The sequence below is a fragment of the Geospiza fortis genome, unplaced genomic scaffold (assembly GCF_000277835.1).
Source record: "Geospiza fortis unplaced genomic scaffold, GeoFor_1.0 scaffold201, whole genome shotgun sequence".
In the NCBI taxonomy this organism is placed as follows: Eukaryota; Metazoa; Chordata; class Aves; order Passeriformes; family Thraupidae; genus Geospiza; species Geospiza fortis.
Window position 1 is genome coordinate 1,211,739 of NW_005054440.1, and position 22,773 is coordinate 1,234,511.

The following is a 22,773-nucleotide window of genomic DNA, read 5'->3' on the forward strand; positions in this document are numbered from 1 at the left end:
GGTGGTGCCGTGAGGTCGGGATGCGCTGGGCCATGGCCTTTCCCGCGGGTGGGTTTGGCCCCGGGATGGCCCGTGCGCCGGGCGGGGTGTCGGCCTGCGAGGCAGTCGGACTCATAGAACGGATTACGGGCGTCCTCAAAGAGAAACAAGGGAGCTGGGAAAACACAGAGGCGAACCTCAAGGCCTGCGTCTAGGTCTGAGCACTTCAGTTCAAGGAGGACATTGAGGTGCTGGAGCGTGTCGGGAGAAGGGGAACAGAGATGGGTTGGGGCCACAAGTCCTGTGTGGGGTAGTTGAGGGGGCTCGGTTGGTTTTATCCTGGGGACAGGGAGGCTCAGGAGAGATCTTGTCGCTCTCTCCAACTACTTGAAAAGAGGGAGTAGGCCTGGGGGTTGGTGTCTTGTCCCAAGCAGCCAGTGACAGGGTGAGGACACAGTCTCAAGCCGCACCAGGGGAGATTCAGGCTGAGCATCAGAAATAATTTCTTCACAGAAAGAGTGATTGGATATTGGAATGGAGTGCTCAGGGAGGTAGTGGAATCACCATCCTTCGAGGTGTTTAAGGACTGGACGTGGCACTCAGTGCCGTGGTCTAGTTGGCAAGGTGGTGTTTATTACAGGCTGGGCTCGGTCTCAGGCGTCTTTCCAAACCTAATTGATTCTGTGAGCAGCAGAACGACCGAGCTAAGCTCCTGCTCTGCGGGGGTTATCGTGTGTGGCTTTCATGCAGTTCTTGCAAGTCCTGCTTCCAGGACTCTGAGGTCGATAATGTAAGTTATAGGTAGTAAGTTGTTATTTAGGTGTCGCAGTAGTTTGTAATAGCTTACCAGCATTTCTTCTTAGTACCTCGTCCATGAAATATGCTTTGTTCTGGAGTGTACTATACAGTGACATCCTTGTTGCTGCTCAGATTAAGAGTAATGTTACTGGATTAGACGGAGAAATTTCTGGAATTTTCTTGTCTCTAAGTGTCTGCTGAAGTTCTCAGCATGGATTTAACAAGAGTTAATTGAAAGTATTGCTGCGCTCCATGCACTTAGTGCTTTTGTAATCTAGGCAAGTATGAGGAAATAATTATTTTTCAGCTGCTGTTCATGAGCAAGTTATACCAATATTATGGTTGACTTTAAAGGTCAGTGCTTAATTTGGGTCTGCACCAAGTTGGAATGATGATGGGTGGAAATACCTCTGACTTTTGTCATCAGTCAAAATGCCAGTTGGATTGCAGTCACATTTGCAGGTTTGTGTGCAGTTGTTTTTAGAAGGAGGATAGGAAATAATGATGCAGTTTTCTCAGATGTGCTAGAAAACCACATAATTTTGTGTCCATCTCCAAAGTTTGACTTCAGCTTTGGTTTATATACTGTGATTTAATAAAGCATGAGCATAAATCAAGGTGTGGCCTGCTTCTTCCATTGATGCCTCGGTTAAATCCAATCCACAGGACTTTTGTTCTCATTGTTTTGCTCTCACAGAGTTATGGAACAATAGTAATAATTTTGCTTCTCAGCTGAAAATCTGAAGAACAAGTATTCCTGAGGGTTAGTCCCTAGACTTTCCCCCCCCTGCATGATGCAATATTGTTTCATTTAATAATCTTCATCACCATTAGTTCTTCAATAGGTAAGAAAGCCCACAGCAATGTGTGTATGGACTTATGGTGCTTGTTTCCTGTGCTGTGACTTCAGGCAGATGTGTTACGAGTGTCATTGCACTGGGTGAATAGAGGGAGCCTCTGGCAAAGCTGTCCTAAGTTTGTGAAATGGAAACTTCTCCTTACTCATTTCTTTTTTTTTTTTTTTTAAACTGTGGAATCAGAATCTCTTCAGTTGATGGCCAGCCAGGGTGTTATCTAAGTTATGGTGGCTTTGGTGGCGGGACCACTTCAGTGCAGGAGCATTGTGCTCTATAGGAGCTAATCTGTCATGCTCCATGATCAGTAGATCAGTATGCCTGTGTACTCTCGTATCTGTGTTTTTCATGAATAGCTTTTGAAAATCCCACTTTTTAAATGCTTCACATCTTGGGAAGTTTTGAGGTTGAGATGAATTTTTTTTTCCTGATTACTATATTGTTGCTTGCAGGTCATGCATAAAAGTATGCATGTTGGGAGTAGATTCCATTAACATCAGTATGCAGCTTTTACCTCCAGAAACTTGGTGTTGGTACAGGAGAGTCCAGTTAGCAGGTTTTTTTGTATAAAAAAATAGATTTCTTCAGAGGAAGAACACTCACGTAACCCAACACTTGGGTAAATATTAATGAAGATCTCAAGAGAGCATAACTTGTTGTATGACATTTCTGGGGAAAAAGATGTTATTTTGTTCTCATATATAAGTACCTTATCAGCCCTGTGTCTTTCAGTATTCACAGGCATTGTTAGAATTAAGATCAGACATGTTGTTCAAAAGAAATAACACCATCTTGTATTGAATAGGAAGCAACATCAGACTGTACAATTGGGCTGCTAATGATACAAATTCTGAGTTTTTCAGAATGGTGTTAAAATTGTTTTCTGAGTGTATGTTTTCTGACTGTAGTATTGATATACTGAGATTTCCTTAGGACTTTTAGAACTCTAATTTTTTAAAATGAATGTTTTGATTAGCTTATAATGGATGAAATCCAAGTTATTTAATTTATTATTACAGCCATGCAGATTCTACTTGCATTATTTTAAAGGGGAACTGCCGTTCTCATGTGATTGCACAAAATGAGGAACAGTTGCTTTGTGAATTGCATCAGGTAGGACAAAAGCAATATAAAATCACAACAGCTTCATTTAAAAATTAAGAACTCTTCATTTTTAAAATAACAACAGGTTTCTTTCCACCCATATTTATTAACTATGTTGTTCTTAGTTCTCAAAGAATAATATCATAGTACCAATGTCAAAGTAACAGAAAATAATTTATTAATCCTGCAAGAAAAAGTTCAAGTTTCTGAGGATGACACGTTTGTCTTTCATGTGGTGTTACCTTGTCATGTGATGGATGTTGCAATCCATCCATGTTGCAGTGTTCTGTAGTTGCTGTTTTTACAATGTACATTCTGTTGAAGTTCTCAAAGAAAGGACAGTCTTGGAAATAGTATGATGTTGACTGTTGTGTAAAGTAAATCCAGAAGGGAGAGAGTGCTGTCACTATTTAGATGGTTAAAAAACGTCTGACAAGTTGTTTCAGAATGTTTAAGATCTTAATTACAAAAACGTTGTCTTGAAATAAAATGGTGATTGAGATTGGCAGAACTATTCTGCCTTGAAAATGCAGTTCTATGCAGTATTTTACTGACCCTGCCTAGTGATCAGATTGCTCCAAGTGATTGATTGTTCTTCTAATTAATAGTCTAGTTGGGGGTAATTGCAGATGCTGTTCTATAAAATGATTAATCATTCTCTATATTTTTAAGCAGTTTGCTGTGGTATTTTGTGAATAGGCTACCAGTGGGTGATTTACATATTATGCAACAGAACAGCGTTTGTTCTTGTTTGTTTTAAATATGTTGTATTTACATAGGATTTTAACATTGAACAGTAGATGAAAGATATGAGAGGTTCACAGCCATCTTGTAAAAGGTGTAATTTAATGAAAAACTGAATGTATGGTGAATTGAGTCATGAAGCTGGCTTCACATGACAGCTTATAACTGAGCTGGGTTTCATCTCACTGTATCAGCGATTAAATCGGTACAAAATGTTTTTGTTGAAAAGAAAATGCTATATCGTAATTTAAAATACATTCTATAGAAAGCTATTATTTATATGAAATAACAGGAAATTATATTTTATTATAATTTTCATTAAGGCAAAATGGTATTTCAGAAACTTTACACATGGGTCTGTATGTAGACTGTTAGACATTACAAAGACCTCATGAAAATAATTATGTAAGTACAAAATAAATTTACTTCCTTTTTTATGAATTTTAGAAATCCTCTGTACAGACAATTGGTGAAGAACAAATACAGAATCCTTACACGGAACTCCTTGTGTTGAAAGGCCATCAAGACATAGTACGATTTCTAGTGCAAATAGATGATTGCAGGTATGAAATACCATTTCAAATTGTTTTACGGTGTCCTTGGCAATATGTTTGTAAAAATGTAGTACCATTTTAATCCTGTGTTTTTACTTTTGGGGGTGAGAGCTGGAAAAACTGGTGTTAAGTCAAGGGATGAATACTCCCTTTTCTTGCTATGTTACTGTATCTTTTGTCTTTTCTTTTAAGTCATACTTTAATGAGAAAATAATGGTCATTATGTTATGTTTCTCAGTACAGATTCATTTGTTATAAGAATTGCCTTTAGCTAATCCATCTGTTCTTTTTCAGTCTGTTCCTGGTCTGAGTGCTGCCTTCTATACATGCATAGATTCTTACAGGACAATATGCAGTCTGCTGCTGTTCTGACAGGATGCATGTGTCCTGTGTTTCTGAATTGAGGATAGCTGTTTAATAGACTCCTACAGATGTGCTGTAGAATTGGACATGACATCTTCAACAAGGAGTGTTGCTTTTCCTTTCTTTCTGATCTTTTGTTGCACTTCTTTTGATGCTATAGTGCTAAATTCACTTGAGTTTTGGTTAATGCAATTTTTTTAGCTTTGCAAGATTTAAAGTTTTAGCTACTTTATTCAGAATGAGTGCTTAGCAAAAGTCACTGTATGCCTGACCTCTGCCCTACATGTCTCTTCCAGTTTGATCTGGTTCAACTTGCAATACTTCTTTGAAACTGATAGTTCCTTTGTTTCTCTCCTTCAGGTTTCAGCTATATGCACCTTTCTGTATATTTCCTAATAATCTCTGTCTGTAACTTCTGAAGACTGAGTTATGTATCTTCTGAGGACAGAGTTATCTAAAAACTGGAAAACTGGTTAAGAAGATGAAATAATTTTATTTACTTTTGTCACTTAGGAAGTGTGACTGAGAGAATGAATTATGATAGTTGTACATTACAACCTAATTTCTATTCTAGTTTTCTCTAAATTTACCTTGCATGTTCTTTAATTTAACACAATTCGATGAGAGAAGGAATAATTTTCTGCTTTAAAAGTAAGATTGTAGAGTCTTTATTCAATCATAAAATGTAGTGACTCTTGACTGATGTGGAGAATTAAATAGAAAATGTTAGTGACTAAGAACATAAGTAATAGGCAAGATTAGCCCTGTTAAGGAGATGTAGTAATTGATATCTTTTACCGATTAGATACAGAAGAGAAATTCTAATATAGTCATCAATACACGGCATGAAGTTAACATGGCCTAGAGTTTGTTTTATATTCTATAGGTGTTTCATGATGGAAGATTCTGAAGATTCTCTTCCTCCCCATGCACATTGTTTGGAAGAGACCTTGCTAGTGGTCTCTTCCAGTTCAGAAATGCCCACAGAATCTTATTTTCTAATATTATATACATCTATATATATATACATAAGTAAAATTTCACAGAAGTCTCCATGGAGGATTTTTAGCTTGTCAGTTTTTGTTTTAAATGTTATATATATATATATATATATATGTATGTCAGGAAAGTTACATGCATTTTTATAACATTTATTTTTCTGAGTAGTAGTCCACCAGAAGATTCGTACTAAAATGGAAGAATCTTGTATGGTTTCTTCAGTCTTTTTTTTCCCCAGACAACTTAGTAAAATAACCCTTTATCAAAGTATGTTTTTCTCAAATGTAAGCTGAATATGTGTAATTCATCTTTGTAGAAACACCACAGTATTCTTAGCTTGCACATGCAGTCTTATAAAAAGAAGTCTTTTACCATTTTGGGCTTTGTTATTTGGTGGCAGGTAAATTACTAAAGCTAAAATAATGATAATCATTGTAAAACTAAAGCCTTAGTGGTGATGTTTAAGATAGGTTGTGAAATAGTATATGGATAATGAGGACATGTATAGCTGGTTAGTATTCTGAGAGTTTGAGGAATTTAATAGAGTTATTTCAGTTGTTACTGGCAGTAATTCTAAATTTTATTTATCAAGAATATGGCATTTTCTATATTGTTAAACACATGATAATATTTTTCACTTGATTCTTTTCTGTAAGACTAGTATTGTTACTCAAGCTTCTGAAATGTTTTTGTTTAGTTTCTGCAGCTATTCCATTGTGTGCTTTTTGTCAACTATTGTAAGCCAAGTTTCACGCTTCAGGTCTTTAGATAATATCATCTTAGTGAGAATTTTACAGAAGGATTTTCTTGTTTTCTCAGTGGCTCAGCTAAAACCAGTGAGTGGAAAATTTTCTCATATTGGTTTTTGAAGATACTAAATAAATCCTCTATGAATGTAACAGAAAGCTGGTTGGTTTTTTGGGGTTTTCTCTTCTTTGCTCTTGTACTTTTTAAACATGAAGTAAGGCTCATATTGATTGGAAGATCACTAAAGAAGGCTAAGCCTCAGCAAGAGTCTTCCAAAAACTGGGCTGAGATAAAATTGCAAGTAATACTCTAGCCTTTGACACATTAAATTAAACAGAGTTCATAACACATTTTAAGAATAGATTTTTTTTGATCATTTGACCATTCTTTGCTCCTTCAGGAAACAGACAGGGTTATAGATGATGGCTATCATGGCTGGAAAAGACTGAGGTGACCCATGAAGACATTTTATAACACTATTAGAATTCTTAAGTCTTGTTCTTATATTAGGTATATGTTGATAATCACCTATTTAAATACACTATTTCAGTTTAGGAACTGTAATTAGGATTTACAAATGCATGTTTATATATATATACTATTTCAGTTTGAAACTGTAATTAGGATTTAAAATGCATGTTTATTCTTTAAAGACTGAATCTGATATATCTTGTAAACATTTTTACTTCTTTAAATATTTACTGCTTTTCCATTACATTATGCTATAGTGAAGTTTTCAGTTTGTTATGGTTCTTTGTTTGGTTTGGTTTTTTTCCAGGTTTGCATCTGCAGGAGATGATGGAATCATATTTCTGTGGAATGCTCAGGTTAGCGGTCTATTTTAGGGGGGGTTTGTGTGCTCTGCACAGGGTAGAAGTTGTAGAGGAGAGGTGGAAATGTCTAGGAGCCAAAAAGGCGGAATAAATAAGAGTTGCTGCAGAGCTACTGTTTGAAAATGTTTTTCTGTTTAGAAGTAGAAGTGTGAAGTTGTGACTTTAGTTACTCTTTGAAAGTATGTTCTATGTTTGCTGTAAATGCTGAAATGCTGATAGTAACTCAACAAATATGTAGCAAGATCCCAAACTTGCCAGGATTTTTATATACATTTAAGATTTATATACATTTCAGTCACTCTATTAGTAATTCCTCTTTAGTATGACTGATTAATGGAGAGCTATCACAAAATTGTATTTAAAAGATACCAAAGTCAGTAGGAATTAAATATTTCATGCCATGCATGAACATGCCCTTAATTGCTTGCTGTGATAAAAATCTTCTTACAACTTTTGAAAACCTTAATAAGACATTAGTTTTATCATACAAATAGTGCTAAGTGTGACACCTGCTGTTTTGCTCTACTGCTCTGTTTCTTCGTATCATTGACAACACTGTAGAGAACCGATGAGCATTAGACCTAGGTTAAGGAAGTCTAGTATATGAGTTACATTGTTTGGTAAGAAGTATGAAGTGTCTGCAGTGTTATCAGTCATTCAATTGAGGAAGAAAAAATTGCAGACTTTAAATTTTCTTTTAAATCTTCTGAAAAATTTCTGTGATATTTATAATGGTCAGAAGGAGAGACTTGAAACTTTTCTTTTGAGCAGTTTCCGCTAGTGCTTTGCTGGTTTTGAAAGCCTTTTATAATTCTATAATTTGTAAAAGTGAAGGGATTTTAATATTAAAACCCATGTGTGTGAATATATATGCCCAGTATTCTGAGCAGCTTGTAAACATAAAACTCATTTGGATATCCAGCTTTATGAACTGAGTTCCATTTTCTATTTCTGTAGGACTTCTATTGTGTTTGTTAAAGCAAATCTTTGCACTTTTAATTTAAAACATTAATCCACATCTGTCAAGAAGTTTGCGGTTAAAATTACCCTGTATTTTAGCTGTATGCTTGAAATGCCAATTTGTTTCTGCATGCTTGTTTGTAGAGTATTTCCATTTAACTAAAATGTTAGTAGAAGTAGCTGTAGTTGTCTAAAGCACCCACTTGAATCTATAGACAATGTGCATAGTAAATAAATCTGGCAGGAGGTTGGCCATAAATATAGGTCAGGTTTTTCCAATAGTTAAAATTAAAAAAAATACATTTTCAAGTAAGGGTTTGTCAACAAATCTCATTGGTGTAGGATTTATTAAGAGGGATGATTAACCAATATTTGCCTTAAAATTAAATGAGTTTAATACAGAATTGTGTTCCTAAGGGCTTTTAGAGCTTTTTTACTCAGAGAATAATTTCCATTATGTACTACTTCTTTAAACTTATTCATACTATGTTATTTCATTTAAGGTCTTGAACAGTACTGAAGGTAGTAAGTAGAAAATCTTTAAATTTCTTTAGGAAGGGAGATTTTAGACTCATAGTAATTCTTGCTTTAAAAAGTCATTTAATACCTATATTTTCTGCTACTGTAGGCATATTGCTATTTTAACCTTAGTTTTCCATGTTTTTATTTTTCAGAGTGGAGAAAAACTTCATGAACTTCATGGGCACACACACAAAATTACAGCTATAGCACCGTTTTCTTCCTCAGATGTTGCTGAAGAAAAAACTAATTTGATTATAACAGCATCAGCTGATAGAACAGTTATTGTATCCTTTGATCTGGAGAGAATTTAAAATTCTCTGGATTTTTTGTGGCTTTTACTTCTAAAGATAGCACTGACACAGGTTACAGCCCACCTCAAAACTTTAAGGCTACCCATACCCACTAGGTGTAATTGGATTACACAGGGTTTTACTAGTTATTGTTTACATGTAGATACATCCCTTGCCACAAAAAAATGAATCCATAATGAATACAAATATTTGGCCTTCATGAATGTATCATTTAGGCCAAATATTGAGAAGACTGTCAGGGTTTGGCAGACTGAGTCTCTGCATACCTCTCTCCTAATCTGTCATTTAGTTACCAAAACAGCATTTACATTTATGATACATAGAAACCTTTCTGTTTCCTTAATGAATAAAGACAGGTTTGGGACTGCACTAGTGGCAGACAGGTTCAAAAAGTGTCATGTTTCCATTATACTGTAAAGGTACTGAAGAATGAATCCCTATTAATGTCTGTTGTTTTGTTTATACATTAAGCTATTATGTCTGGATCATGGGTCATGTGGGCAGGTGTGTTAGAATGAATGGCATTGCTTTATTTGAGAATAGGTACATAATGGCTGAGAAGTGGGCATAATTCTTAATTTGGTTTTGGATCTCTTAATACCTCAGTTTTCTTTTTGAGAGGAGGTAAATCAAAGGTAGTGGTGTGACTTGGTTTTATTACTGTGTTGGAAAAGGCAACCTACAACATTTAAAGTTTTTGCACTGTTGATGAAAAATTTAACATATTAGTGTGTAATTAAATACGTATTTCTCAGAGACCTTGATACTGTATTTCATAGTACTTACAGATTTATCTAACTAAAGCTCATGATCATTTCACTGAAAAATTCCCCGAAGAACTTTTGCAGGAGACATATATCTGGTTTTTGTTCTGCAGTGTTTGACAGTTCTTCAAAGACTGAATGTATGGTTGTCTGGAGGGAGTGATCTATGTGTTTGGAACCAAAAATTAGATCTCTTGTGTAAGACCAGTCATCTTACTGATGCAGGTAAAAATGGAAATGACTCATTATAGCTGTTAAAGTGCAAGTAAAATTGATCTGTATAATGATGCAAAACCAACTTGGCCCATTCATTTTAATTCTAATGATAACATTATGTATTAGAGCCACTCTTTATTTTTTTAAATGTCAAATGTAATAGTTTCTGAACTAAGACCACTTTTAATGTTTTGTACTGTATGAATTTTAGAATATCTCAGATCTCAGTAACTAGTACTGTACATTATCTTGGACTACAGGGCTAGAGCTCAGATGCTGATTTATGTGTTTGCTGTAACATGTACCAGATCCTTTGACTGGCTTTTTGTCTGATTAAGTGGGAGTTTTATTATATTTCTAGAGTGAAGATTTGTAATAGCAGAGCAGTAAAGATTACTTTTTTATTGTTAAGAATCAGTACTTTTGATGTAGAAAATGCATGTTTCGATAGGAATATAATAATCAGAACTCACTGTCAATCATGCTTTTCTGTTGATAAACTTCTATATTATCTGTCCCTGTGAAGAAAATTGTTCATGTTATTGCTGTACTTTACCAAGATGTTTACAAAGCTGTGAATCATATTCAAAGGTGGAACTGATATTTGCCTTATTTTTGTCATAGAATAAAGTAGTGGTAGGCAAAGTCTCCTAAAGCCTTGAGGGTATTAATACTTCTTTTGGCTCAACGTGAAATATCATGCTAAATACCAGTTGGACTGTAGTGTTTAGTGTGGAGTGCTATTGAAACTTTGGTGCAAGGAGTCAACGGAATGTGTGGCATGGGCCCTCTGTTCTGTCCTAATCTCTGACTTCCTTTGTGGGGAAAGAGGTTGCTTATTCCTTGGGGAATTTTCCTCTAATGGTGCTTTGGCAGAGGATGGGGAAATTTTGTGCAGGATGAAAACAGATGATAGGATGCTGGGCATTTTATCATATGCTTTATTCTTCTTTGTCTTGCTCTGCATATTATTTTAGAATTGTGCATACTTGAGGTAGTATCAGTATCTGATTTTGGTACTGCCTGTGTTTAGAGCTGCAATAATTGTCATGGTGTTTTTAATACAGTCCAGCATTAGAACATAAATATCTTAATTGTATTTAAAATAAAAAGATCATTTAATTTCAGCTTCACCACAAGCTGGATGTTCAGAATTCTGCTTGATTCAGACCAAAACTCCTGACCTTACCTCTCTTTGAGATAAACTGTTCATTTCTGATGCCATTTAACTTAAGTCAATAGACTTTCGTTTTGATAAGTGGAAGGTAGATTGTTAAGAATTTTATTAATAAAGAATGAGCAGTTTGTTGTGTTTTCTTGTGATCAATCAATATCCTTTTCCTCCTTTTTTCAAAGGCATCAGTGCTTTGGTTGAATTGCCCAAAAATTGTGTTGCAGCAGCAGTTGGCAAAGAGCTAAGTGAGTATCTTGCATTTTCCAGTGTTCATTCTCCTCCGTAAGAGCTGCTTATCAGAGATATGTTTGAAGAGCACTCTGCTGAAATTGTATAGGAAAAGTAAATGGTATTAGGGTGTAGTCAGCAATGTTTTTTCTTTGACCATTGACAAAGAGGGAAATATACTAATCTTACTCAAGAATTTTTGGAAATATGCATGACATACAAAACAAAATGTTTCTGTATTTAGAATTATAGAATGACTAAGATTGGGAAAGACCTCCAAGATCATTGAGTCTAAGGTTTGACCAGTCACCACCGTGTCAACTACCATGGAACTAAGTACCATATCCAGTTATTTCTTGGACACCTGCAGGGGTGCTGACTGCTCCACATCCCTGGCCAACCCATTCCAATGTCTAATTACCCTGTCAGTGAAGAGATTCTTCCTGATGTCCAACCTGAACCTCCCCTTGAACAGCTTGAGGCCACTTCCTTTTCTCCTGTGACTTGTGGCCTGTGAGAAGAGGCCAGTGCCCACTTTGCCACGACCTCCTCTCAGGCAGTTGTAGGAAGTGATAAGGTCTCCTTTTACTCCATGCTAAACAACCCAAGCTCTCTTCTCATAAGACTTGTACTCCAGACCCTTCACCAACTCTGTTGGTGTTCTTTGGACACACTCCAGTGCCATTCAATATCTTTCTTGTCGCGAGGGACCCAGAACTAAACACAGATCTTGAGGTGTCGCCTCAAGTGGCTGTTGTGGCCTCACCAGTGTGGAGTACAAGGGGACAGTTGCTGCCCTGGTCCTGCTGGCCACACTGTTGCTGATGCAGGCCAGGATGCCACTGGCCTTCTTGGCCACCTTGGCACCCACTGGCTCACACTGGTCAAGCAGGACCTGCCTTTCTTAAACCCATGCTGTCTGGGCCTGATTTCCTGGTTGTCCTGTATGTGCTGTGTGATTACACTCAAGATAATTTGTTTCATCACTTTAGCTGGCACTGGTGTTAGGCTGACAGGCCTGTGGTTCCCTCAGTCTTCCTACAACCAGTCGAGTAGGTGGGCATCACATTAGCCAACCTCTATTTGACTGGGACCATCCTGGTATATGAGGACTGATAAATGACAGAGATTGGCTTGATGAGCTCTTCTGTCAGCTCCCTCAGTGTTAGTGCCACCTGTCCAGATCTGATTATGGCATTTGACATTTGTTCTTCTGGAGAAGGTCTGGAATTGCTTACCTGAGTTGTCAGATACTCAGATTCTCTAGAGCTTCCTTATCCTGGGATCTGAAGTATGAGGTATTGATGATCTCTAACTATCCAAGGCTATAATGAGTAGCTTTTATAGTACCCTTGAGATAGAAAAGAAATTCCAAGACTGATTAAAATAGTCTTAATTTCTGACAATATTGGTTGCTTTACTAGAGGATATTAATATTCATTGGTTTTGAATATTAATGTTTCACATAGATGAGTCCTCAGGAAAACATATTTCACTTTTAGTAACTTATCCATAAAGGTGTCTGATAGTTTTAACTTCTGGTGTTGACCCGTTCTCTGAATTTCAGAGTTACTAGGCTGAAGTGTGTTTTCCTATATTTGCTGAGGCCTTAATGGTAACACTGAAGTAAGTGCTTCCTGTTTCTTGATTGTAAGTGGCTCTTATATGGTCTCACAATGTTTAATTTGTGTCTCTGAAAAAGTTGTTTTATTTAGACATAGCTCCAACTTATTCCAAATGAAAAAGCTTATTTAGACAATTTTTCTATCTTTGAAGTAATTTTTAGGCTGAGTGCTTCTAACAAGGGGTCTGAAGGTTGGAATATCCTTGAAGTAAAGCGCCTTGTTGACCATCAGGATAACATTTCATCATTAGTCAGTGTTAATGGTAAGAATAATTTTATAATATTACTGGTTTTGTTAGTTACCAGTGGGATATTTCACCCATGGAGTTTTTATTTGAACCAAAGTTTTAACTGGAGTGAAACTTAGTAACTAGTGGATGTACCTTTTTGTGTAGCTGCAAAGGTAGTGATGTGACAAAATACAATTTCTTTGTTTATGGATAACAATGAAATGAAACCAAGCGAGTTGTAATGTAGAAGAGTCAATGTCATTGATGGAAATGGAACTCTTGGTCTTTCTATTGTGAAAGTTAAAAATGCTACTTTTTTTGTCTTGTTCCTTCTTATTCTTAAAATGGGATATGCAATGCCGCGTCCCTTGCAGCTGTAGTCCTAAGGTAACTGGAGATTCTGAGTATGCAGATGTGAGCCTGCATGTAGAGCCTCTATAGAGAGGGTCTGGAAGCTGATACGATCCATGCTGCTTGTTAGGGTAATACTGAACTAATACCTGAAATTCTGTCTGCTCTGCTGCAAGCATCAGCCCTTTCTACTCTTCTTCCCTTTTTTTTTTTTTTTTTTTTTTTGGTTTTTGTTATGGAGCAACCCCACAGCCAGGCAAAGGTATTACTGGTGGGATAGAGTATTTATCCTTGGCTGTATCTGTGTCTCCCTGGTTGGCACAAAGAGGCTGTGTTACAGAGGTAACAACAGGCTGGAAAAAAGAAAACTTGGACTCTATGGTACATGTTTCTGAGCTTAACTGTTTGGATTATGAAAGGCATGCAGTGTTTGGCTTAAAAAGACAAGATGCTACCTGCATTAAATACTGTTGTAGAAGTTCCTTTCCACGTGTGATAAACAAAGTCATGAGCAGCTACTTCAGTATTGCCATTAACTCATTCATTTAATTTGTGATCAGTATTTCTATTTAGAGCAAAAATGTACTTTGTTGTGCCTGGAGGATATTGGGGGATGCTTCCCCAAGGAATAGAAGGGCTTTGTCTGTAGAAATGAAGTTCAAATATTTGTACACAGGTGGCGTTCCTTGCCTTTGCAACTCTGTGCTGTGCACTATGGCCAGTGAATGTTCTTCATCCTAATACTAATTTTACATGAGCACTTGTCTGAGCTATGTTAGGTAATCAGATGAGTATTTACTCAAAGAGAGAGGTTTTTGTCCAGTCAGTTATGCACTGCACATTCTACATAGCTTTATACATAAATGGGCTGTTTTTCTAGAGTTGTAGCTTTGTGGGAATTTTTTTTTTCTAATATAATGTGATTTCTATTTGTGGTTTTTTCCCCTTCAGATTTGACTTTTGTGACAGGTTCTCATATAGGTGAGTTAATAGTTTGGGATGCGCTTGACTGGACAAAGCAGGCATCTGAGTGCAACTTCTGGGACTCCTCTGTTCATCAAGATGTACAACCAGAAATAAAGCTATCCCAAAGCCCACATGAAACTTCAGTTCAACACTTAACATCTGATGAGGAGGTAAAAAGCTTCAGAGTAAATTGCTTTAAGTAAGCTAGGATGATCTTACCACAGAAGACTGAATGGTTTATATTTTCAGTTTCCTTGTTGGAATATGAGAGGCTTCTTTTAAATGTGCACAGCTATTTTATATGGTCAATGATTTTTATATAAAATATCTGCTGTTTACCTATATGAAGGGTTTATTATGTTGATGGTATGGAAATTAACATAATGGACTGTCACAACAGCATTTCTTTTTGACTAATAAAGATTTATTACTTGTTTAAAATACCACTAGAGAAAAGTAAAAATGGGTGTGTGTTTTGATGGCATTATCTTTTGTACTCCAGCTTCTGGAAATACAGTTTACCCAGTAATGCACCTGTTTGAGCAGTTACAGCTGAGGTTACTGTGAGAATACTATGGGGTACTATTTAAGAGTAGGCATATGCCTATGCTTAATTAGTAAATCAGTATTGCTCTTTCTGTGGGACTATACAGAATTGTTACTCAAATGTTTCCGAGATCCTGTCTACTATAGTCATGCTTTAGAAATAAATTCTTGGTCAGAATACTCAGTTAGAACTCAGTTATCATATAGTAAACACTAAAAATACTCAGGTTGATATTTAATTTTGTGAAATGTTACCAACATTTCACAAAATTTAATGTGGCAAAATAAAAGATCTTTCATTGTTGAGGTACAGTGGGATTTTGTTTGAGACATGTAGGTCTGTTACTGAGAATGATTAAGAAAGAGATTCTTGGAAATTGATTCAGATATATAAGCTGTAAAAACATAAAAGCTGTGGAAAAGCCTGAATATAGGATAAGGACCAAACAGTCGCCTGATGCATTTGCCTCTTTCTGAATAGAACTTTCCTGAAACACTGGAGCGAGAAATACAGTGGGAAGTTGGGGGGCTAAAAAAAGATGTGGCTGCCCTTAGAGGTGGGATAAACAGTGGTTTTGTTGTCAATGCTTATTTCTACAGTGAGCCAAAAATGAATTTTATTTAGGATAAGTTCTGTAATTTAGCTTCAGAACACTTTGATTCCATGCTTGAAAGCTACATATGATGTTTTAAGGGGGTAGGAAAGAATTTGAGGAAGGACAGAAGTTTTCAAAACATTCAGTGTGGAATCTGGGGCTGCTGTCTTCCATTCATGAGACTGAACTAAATAAATAGGTGTGATTTTTTTTTTTTAAATTGTGAGAGTTTTGAATGATGGGAAGCAAAAGTGGTTGTAGTATTACATACCAAAATAGAAGGTGCTTTTAAGGTAGTGCTGTCTGTATTTTAAAGCTCCTCAGGGAGCTTAAAGTGTGGTGCAGAAATGTATTTGTCTAAGATATTATTTTGTTATGTGCTATCTCAAAGCAGATCACTGCTTTTCATGTTAAAAAATAGTGTAAAATATACGTTTTCTCTGTTTTCCAGACTTGGTAGTTAGGTAGTTGGAGAAGATACACTTGTCTAGTTTGACACTGGGCTTGTAGGCAAAACATGATTCAGAAACAAATGGGATGGTAAAAGTTTTCAAAACTAGGAAACAGTGCTAAGGAGTACATCTGCTGTCCTGGTATATGTGTTTAGTTTGCCTATTAATAGAACTGTACAATTTATGCTTCGCATGTTTTATTTTCTTGGATTTTGAGATGACCAGGATTTTGCCAGGGCTTGTGAAAAAAGAAGAGTGCTCCATGAAGAGCATCTTTTGCAAAGCTGTAGGATTGTATGGCTCAAGTTGGAAGAGTTACGTGGAAAGCCATTGAATTTGAACCTTATGCAAAACTAAAATAATGGGCTTACTGGTTTGTTTTTTGTCTTGATTTCGTATTGGTGATATCGGAAATCTGTTCAGCTTCAGTGGTCCCACAACAGATACACATAAGGGAAAAAAAAAGAATAAAAACCTGAACAAGGAGTTTTGAACAATGTCAAAACATTGAGGAATATATATAGGAAACTTTAGTCAAAAGACCCGAGGCTACAAGTTGTACAAAATGTTGACAGACGTGTAGTGTGAATTGTATATCAGATATTAATGTTTGGGTTGTGTAAATGGAAGCTGGTTGTTCAGGGAAATGCTCCTGAACACTGTCATCTAAACAAGGCATGTTCAAAACTGCAAATATGTACTGAATGGAAACCTTTTGCACTCTTCTGGTACTGAATACTAATTGTGTACATATACAAGATTGTACACTTGTCATCTTTAAGTTCATCAAAAGACATGAAGCGGTCCAGGTCCAAAGATCTGTAAACTGTTTCTGGTGTCTTAGGGTCATGATGGTTATGAGATGGAATGCCTGCAATCTTTTGGAGAAGAGCATTGAAAAATGCAGTATTGTGTAATACTTCGCTATGAGAGAGTTCTTTTCTGAATTCAGTAGAGTTCAAATGGTTGAGCAAGGTCTCTTTATCCATCTCTGTCTTCAGTTAAGGATGATAGTAGTTTTTCTTGATAAAACAAGGGCTTTTCAAAACATGGGACATTATTCTACTCTAAGAACATGAGCATTTAATTACAGAAGTGTATTGATTGGTTGGTATTGTTAGTTTCTGCTTAGACTCTGAGGAAGAGGATAAAAATACAGACATAAAATTACTGCTTAGAATATAGGATTATATCCCACATTTGCTTTAAAAAAATCCATCTGTCACAGACATCTTTTCATGAAAAATCCTTTCCTTAGGATTTTTCCTCCTGAGAAGCTGAGAGGCCTCAGGAACAAAATGTAAACAATGGTTATCTGCTGCTGTGGAATGCAACAGGTGGATTTATGATTGGCTCATGTTGGTTTGTTTGTAATTAATGGCCAATCACAGTCAGCTGGCTTGGACTCTCTGTCCGAGACAGAAGCTTTGTTGTCATTCTTTCTGATTCTATTCTTAGCTTAGCTAGCATTCTGATGAAACCTTTTCTTCTATTCTTTAGTATAGTTTTAATGTAATATATATTATAAAATAATAAATCAAGCCTTCTGAAACATGGAGTCAGATGCTTGTCTCTTCCCTCATCCAAGAACCCCTGTGACCACCGTCACATCCATCTCTTTTTATAACTTGCTAATTTCATATGTTTGGGATAAAGCAATAACATGAGGATAGAAACAAGGTAGGTCATAGTATCATTGGAAATCCATTATATGCAAGGTGATCCTTCGATATCTGTTTCTGTAAGTTGTTCTATTGAATTTTCTTTCCAGTGTGTGTTTGCTGCTGTTGGGAAAGGCATATACGTATATAATCTTCAAATGAAGCGTGTGATTGCCTGCCAGAGAACTGCTCATGACTCCTCTGTGCTGCACATTGAGAAGCTTCCAAACAGGTATAAAAAACATAGTACATCTTGTTAATGCAATAAAGAAAAGCAAAACCTGGGAGGGTGAGTAGAGACAGACTGCAAAGCTACATTGGATTTCTAGGGCAGGGACTTGATTTTCAGTTTGAGCTGCTTTTATTAGGTAGAGCTTGTTGATCTGATTTTGGAAAATTTGTCATTATAATTCAGTGGGAAAACCTATATTCCAGTATGATTGGTACACAGGCTGGAAATATCTCAGCTATTTTCAAAATCAGATTTGATGAAGCACTTTTGTTTGTATTGTGAAAATATAGCTTAATGGCATTTTACTAATAGAAAGCAAAGGCATATAGCATATTCTGAATATATTTTTCTTTAAATATTTTATAACATTTGAAATGTTTTAACAAGAATTAATAACTTGCAGTTTTTCTTTCTTAGTGCAGAGTTTCTAGCTGGAACTTTTGACAGCCAACTTGGACAAGTTGCTGCATATATATGTATATGCTGTAATACACTACAGATAATAGTATTAGATCCCGTTATGTTCTTGTTCAATGGGGCAAAATCTGCCAGAAGATAAAAACTTGAGGCCTTGGTCTTGTAAATGCATGTATGCTAAGCTGTTCTAAATGTATAATGAAACAGAGTACCTTTCCTTTCATTATTTTTCTGTAAGAAAAATAGGGTTTTGCTTAATGAAAGGAAACTTACAGAAACCAGTTAGAGGAACTGTGTTTGCAGAGTCTAGACTGGTTGTGTTTTGGTTTACATAGTGGTATGCTTTTAATGTGGAGTTGAGAAGGTTTATTTTTTCCACTTATTCTGTTCTAAATATCTGTTATACTTTGTTCTGCTACTAGCGAATTTTATTTTCTGTGGAACATCTGTATACCCTGCTACATTTAAGAGTTCTAGTAAACTTGTATAGAACCTGAGGCACTTACTGTCTCTTTCATAGAAGCATCACAAGGTGATTTGCACAGGTAAGTATCTGTGCTAGTGTTGCTTATCAACTGTTTTTACAGACAGCTGATCTCCTGTTCAGAAGATGGCAGTGTGCGCATTTGGGAACTCAGAGAAAAGCAGCAGCTGCCAGCTGAACCAGTTCCGACAGGTTTGCTAGTAGCGGGGAGTGAAGTGAACATTTAAAAACCCAGTATTCACCATATAGCAAGAGAGGCTTTCAGGCTTTGTAAAGAGAGATAATGTCTTGTGTTTAACCAACTGATTACAGGTGTGGGAGGGAAACTGAAGAGAGTGTGGGTGTTCAAGTACTCCAAGATCTGATATGGGATGATAGAAGGTCCAGCTGAAGCAATTCTGTGCCATAAAGCTTACTTACAGTTCACAGTTTTATGAGCCAGTTAAAAAAAAAAAAGACCTGACAAACCTTGATCCTTGCGTCCTTGTACCAAACAGTATTGAATTCTATACCGTACAAGAGTAAGGACTTTGTGATGAAAACTTGCAAAACTTGCAGAAGTCCTCAGAGCTAGTTGATTGTGTTACAGGGAGCATTTTCTCCAAGTAAAGACATTCACAGAATCACAGAATGGATAAGGTTGAAAGGTTCTACAGTGAGTCCCTACTCAAACAGGGTGATCCTGGAGTACATGGCACAGGATTGTGTCCAGATGGTTTTAGAGTATTCCCATTGAGGGAGACTCCACAACCTCTGGGCAGCCTGTTCCAGTGTTCAGTCACCAACACAGTAAAGGAGTTCTTCCTCTTATTTGGGTGGAACTTCCTGTGCATCAGTGTCTGCCCATTGCCTCTCGTCCTACTACTCAGCGCGTCTGAGAAGAGCCTGGTCCATTGTCTTGATACCTCTCTTCAGACATTGATAGACATTGATGGGGTCCCCTCTCAAGGCTGATCAGGCTCAGTGTCCTCAGCCTATCTAGATGCTCCAGTCCTCTCATTATTTTTGCAGCCTTCTGCTTGCTTGACCTGAGGAGTCCAGAACTGGACACAGCACTCTTGGGGAGACCTTTCTAGGGCTGAGTACAGGGTCAGGATCACCTTCCATGACCTGCTGGCAATGCTTCTTGTAATGCTCCCCAGGATACCATTGGCATTCTTGGTCACAAGGACACACTGCTGGCTCATGGACAGCTTCTTGTCCCCCAGGTTCTCCACAGGGACCCCCAGGTTCTTCTCCACAGAGCTGGTCCCCAGCAGGTCAGCCTCAGGTACTTGAGGCGGTTCCTCCCCAGATGCAGGACCCTTCATTTGCCTTTGTTGACTTTCAGATGGTTCTTCTCTGCCCATCTCTCCAACCTGCCGAGGTCTTTCTGAAGGGCTGCACAGCACTCCAGAGCATTGGCCATTCCTCCCAGCTTTGTGTTCTCAGTGAATTTGCTGAGGAGACACATTCCACCTTTAGAAGTCAAGAATGAACAAGTTAAACAGTTCTGGGCCCCGTATTAAACCTTGGAGGACTCTGCCAGTGACAGGGCTCCAGCTGTGCCACTGATTTTGAGCCACTGGGATCCATTGTTCAGCCAGTTCTTGATCCACCTCACTGTCTACTCATCCAGCCCACATCCCTGAGTTTGTCTTTGAGGATGTTCTGGGAGACAGTGTTGAAATCTGTGCTGAAGTCAAGTAGACAATATCCACTACTTTCCCCTCATCTATCCACGTAATTTTTTCATTATAGAAGGCGAATAGGTCGGTCAAACATGGCTTAACTTTATTGAACCTGTGCTGTCTGTTCCTGATCACCATCTTGTCATCCATGTAGATAGAGATGGTCTCCAGAATTAAGTGCTCCATCACTTTCCCAGGGATTGAGGTGAGGCTGACAGGCTAGTAGTTTCTCTTTTGAAGACCAGGGTGACATTTGCTTTCTTCCAGTCCTCAGCACCTCTCCTGATCTTCATGACCTTTTAAAGATGATCATGAGCAGCCTTGCAGTGGTGTCCTCCAGCTCTCTGAGCACTTGTGGATGCGTCCACTCAGGGCCCATGGACTTAGGAATGTCAGATTTGCCTAGATGGCTTCTAACCTAATCCTCCTTGACCAAGGGAAAGTCTTCTTCCAACATTCCTTTTACCCCAGTCTCCTGGGTCAGAGAATATTGAGGGCTGGTCTTGTCACTGAAGACTGAAGCGAAGTACAGTACCTGACTTCTCTGCATTCTGGTCTACAGAGTCCCTCCCTCCATTTAGGAACAGGCCTACATTATCCTTAGTTTTCATTTTGTTCTTGATGTATTTGAAGAAGCCCGTCTTGTTGTCTTTGACACCCTTGGCCAGTTTTAATTCCAGATGGGTCTTGGCCTTCCTTGTCTCATTTTTACTTACTCTTACAGCCTCTCTGTATTTTCAACTGGCCTGACCCTGCTTCCATCTCCTGTGTATTTCCTGCTTATACTTGAGTAATGACAGTTCCTTTGTAGTACTTGCTACTCTTTGGCCAAGCTCCCCTGCACGCTGGCAGTTGGGATCTTCTACAGGTGCTCTGGACAGTATAGTTCGTATAAAGGACTGGGAACAGCAACACTGTTGCTCTTCTGTAGCAATTTTTTTATTCACGATGTGAATAATTTTCCTGGTATATCTTGTTTACCTAGCTATTCATCTCTTGTTGGTAACTTTTGAAAATGTATTTTTGCTGCCTAGCTTGATTTAGAAATGGAATATTCCGTCTTCAGCATTGCTGGTGACAGGCTGATCTACATAGTGAGAAGTGGTGTTTGGTTTCGTATTATAAATTTATAACTTCTATGAATTGAGATGTTTGGAAAAAACCTTAGGGAGATATTGCCGTTGATTTACACTCTTTTTATTTTAGGGATCCCCTGAGAAGCTGTTCATCTCACCAGTTACCTGCCTCGAACCAGGGTCATGATTTAGCACAATTCTAGTTTTATGTGCTGATAGGGCTGAGGGAAGGATTGGGAATAAAGTCTGAACTGCATTGTCAACAGAACCCAACCTCCTTACTTGTGTCAATACTATTACCCAGTTCTGGGGGCTGTGGCTGTGTACTTTTGTGCAATCTAAATGGAACATGTGAAGTACTATCTTTACACTCCACATTTGCTGGTAGTTTTTGCTGAAGGAAGGAGGCAATGAGCCAGCACTTAGATGCTGTAGTGCAGAGCATACAGAGGAGAGATTGGTGCCTCATTTTTGTGCTCTTTGCACAAGTAACAATTTAGGTGGGCAGAGCAAAGATAAACACCTGCATAACTTGTCCTGCATCTGCCTTTGCTGTTCAGTTCATTCTTTTAGGAAGTCTTTGTATTTGTTCCTAAATCTCTATATTGTCTCATCCAGGTGTGTAATTCAGCATGTTTTCTAAATTACATTAAGTGGGACAAGTAGTTATGTTTCCTTCTTCCCTCAAGGTGAATAATCCAGATGCTAAAGAGCTGCACGTACAGTGCTTCTGTCTTTGCCATACAGAGTGTCCTGCTTTTAGATTTTATGTGGCTTTTGTAGTTCTCTCTTTAGCTAGAAGAAATAAATTGTATTTGTGATTTTTGTCAAAATAAGAAATTTTTTTCCCCTCTCAGGGTTTTTCAACATGTGGGGATTTGGAAGGACAAACAAGCAGGCAAACCAAGCTGCTAAGAAGGTGCAGGAGAATACACCTGTGTATTTCTTGGAGCTGGTTGGTGATTTGATTGGTCATTCATCAGCTGTGCAGGTAGGTCAGCTTTAGTAAGAATGAGAAAAAGTGAATGTTAGTAAGTAACATAAATTTGACAGTGTTTTTTGGGCTGTAACTTTTGACTGTCTTGCTCTGGAGGCTAGGAGCACATTTTGTGGTGTCTTCAGTGCAAGTGTGAAAACACTCAGTATACACACTGACTTAATATTCTAATGACAATCCTCAGTGGATGCCTGAGGACTGTGTTTGCACATAAATGCTAGAGATAATCTGACAGAGTATTTGGCTTAATTTAGAGACTGCAGACAATACAGCTGGAAATGTGTTCATGACCCAGATTTCATCTGAAGTTCACAATCTAAA

At 37.5% G+C, this 22,773-nt stretch overlaps 1 protein-coding gene across 1 annotated transcript in view; it reads left to right on the forward strand.

The window, feature by feature from the left end:
* The first annotated feature begins 20 nt into the window (after positions 1-20).
* WDR41 (WD repeat domain 41) overlaps positions 21-22,773 on the forward strand; it is a 28,783-nt gene continuing 6,030 nt past the window's right edge. Inside the window, exons 1-14 of the mRNA XM_031062189.1 lie at positions 21-188; positions 671-783; positions 2,651-2,744; positions 3,927-4,042; positions 6,921-6,969; positions 8,610-8,741; positions 9,125-9,187; positions 9,646-9,757; positions 11,105-11,167; positions 12,927-13,037; positions 14,307-14,491; positions 17,687-17,808; positions 18,813-18,901; positions 22,313-22,446. Of these exons, the coding sequence (XP_030918049.1) occupies positions 21-188; positions 671-783; positions 2,651-2,744; positions 3,927-4,042; positions 6,921-6,969; positions 8,610-8,741; positions 9,125-9,187; positions 9,646-9,757; positions 11,105-11,167; positions 12,927-13,037; positions 14,307-14,491; positions 17,687-17,808; positions 18,813-18,901; positions 22,313-22,446 (1,551 nt within the window). The remainder of the gene's footprint in view (positions 189-670; positions 784-2,650; positions 2,745-3,926; positions 4,043-6,920; positions 6,970-8,609; positions 8,742-9,124; positions 9,188-9,645; positions 9,758-11,104; positions 11,168-12,926; positions 13,038-14,306; positions 14,492-17,686; positions 17,809-18,812; positions 18,902-22,312; positions 22,447-22,773) is intronic.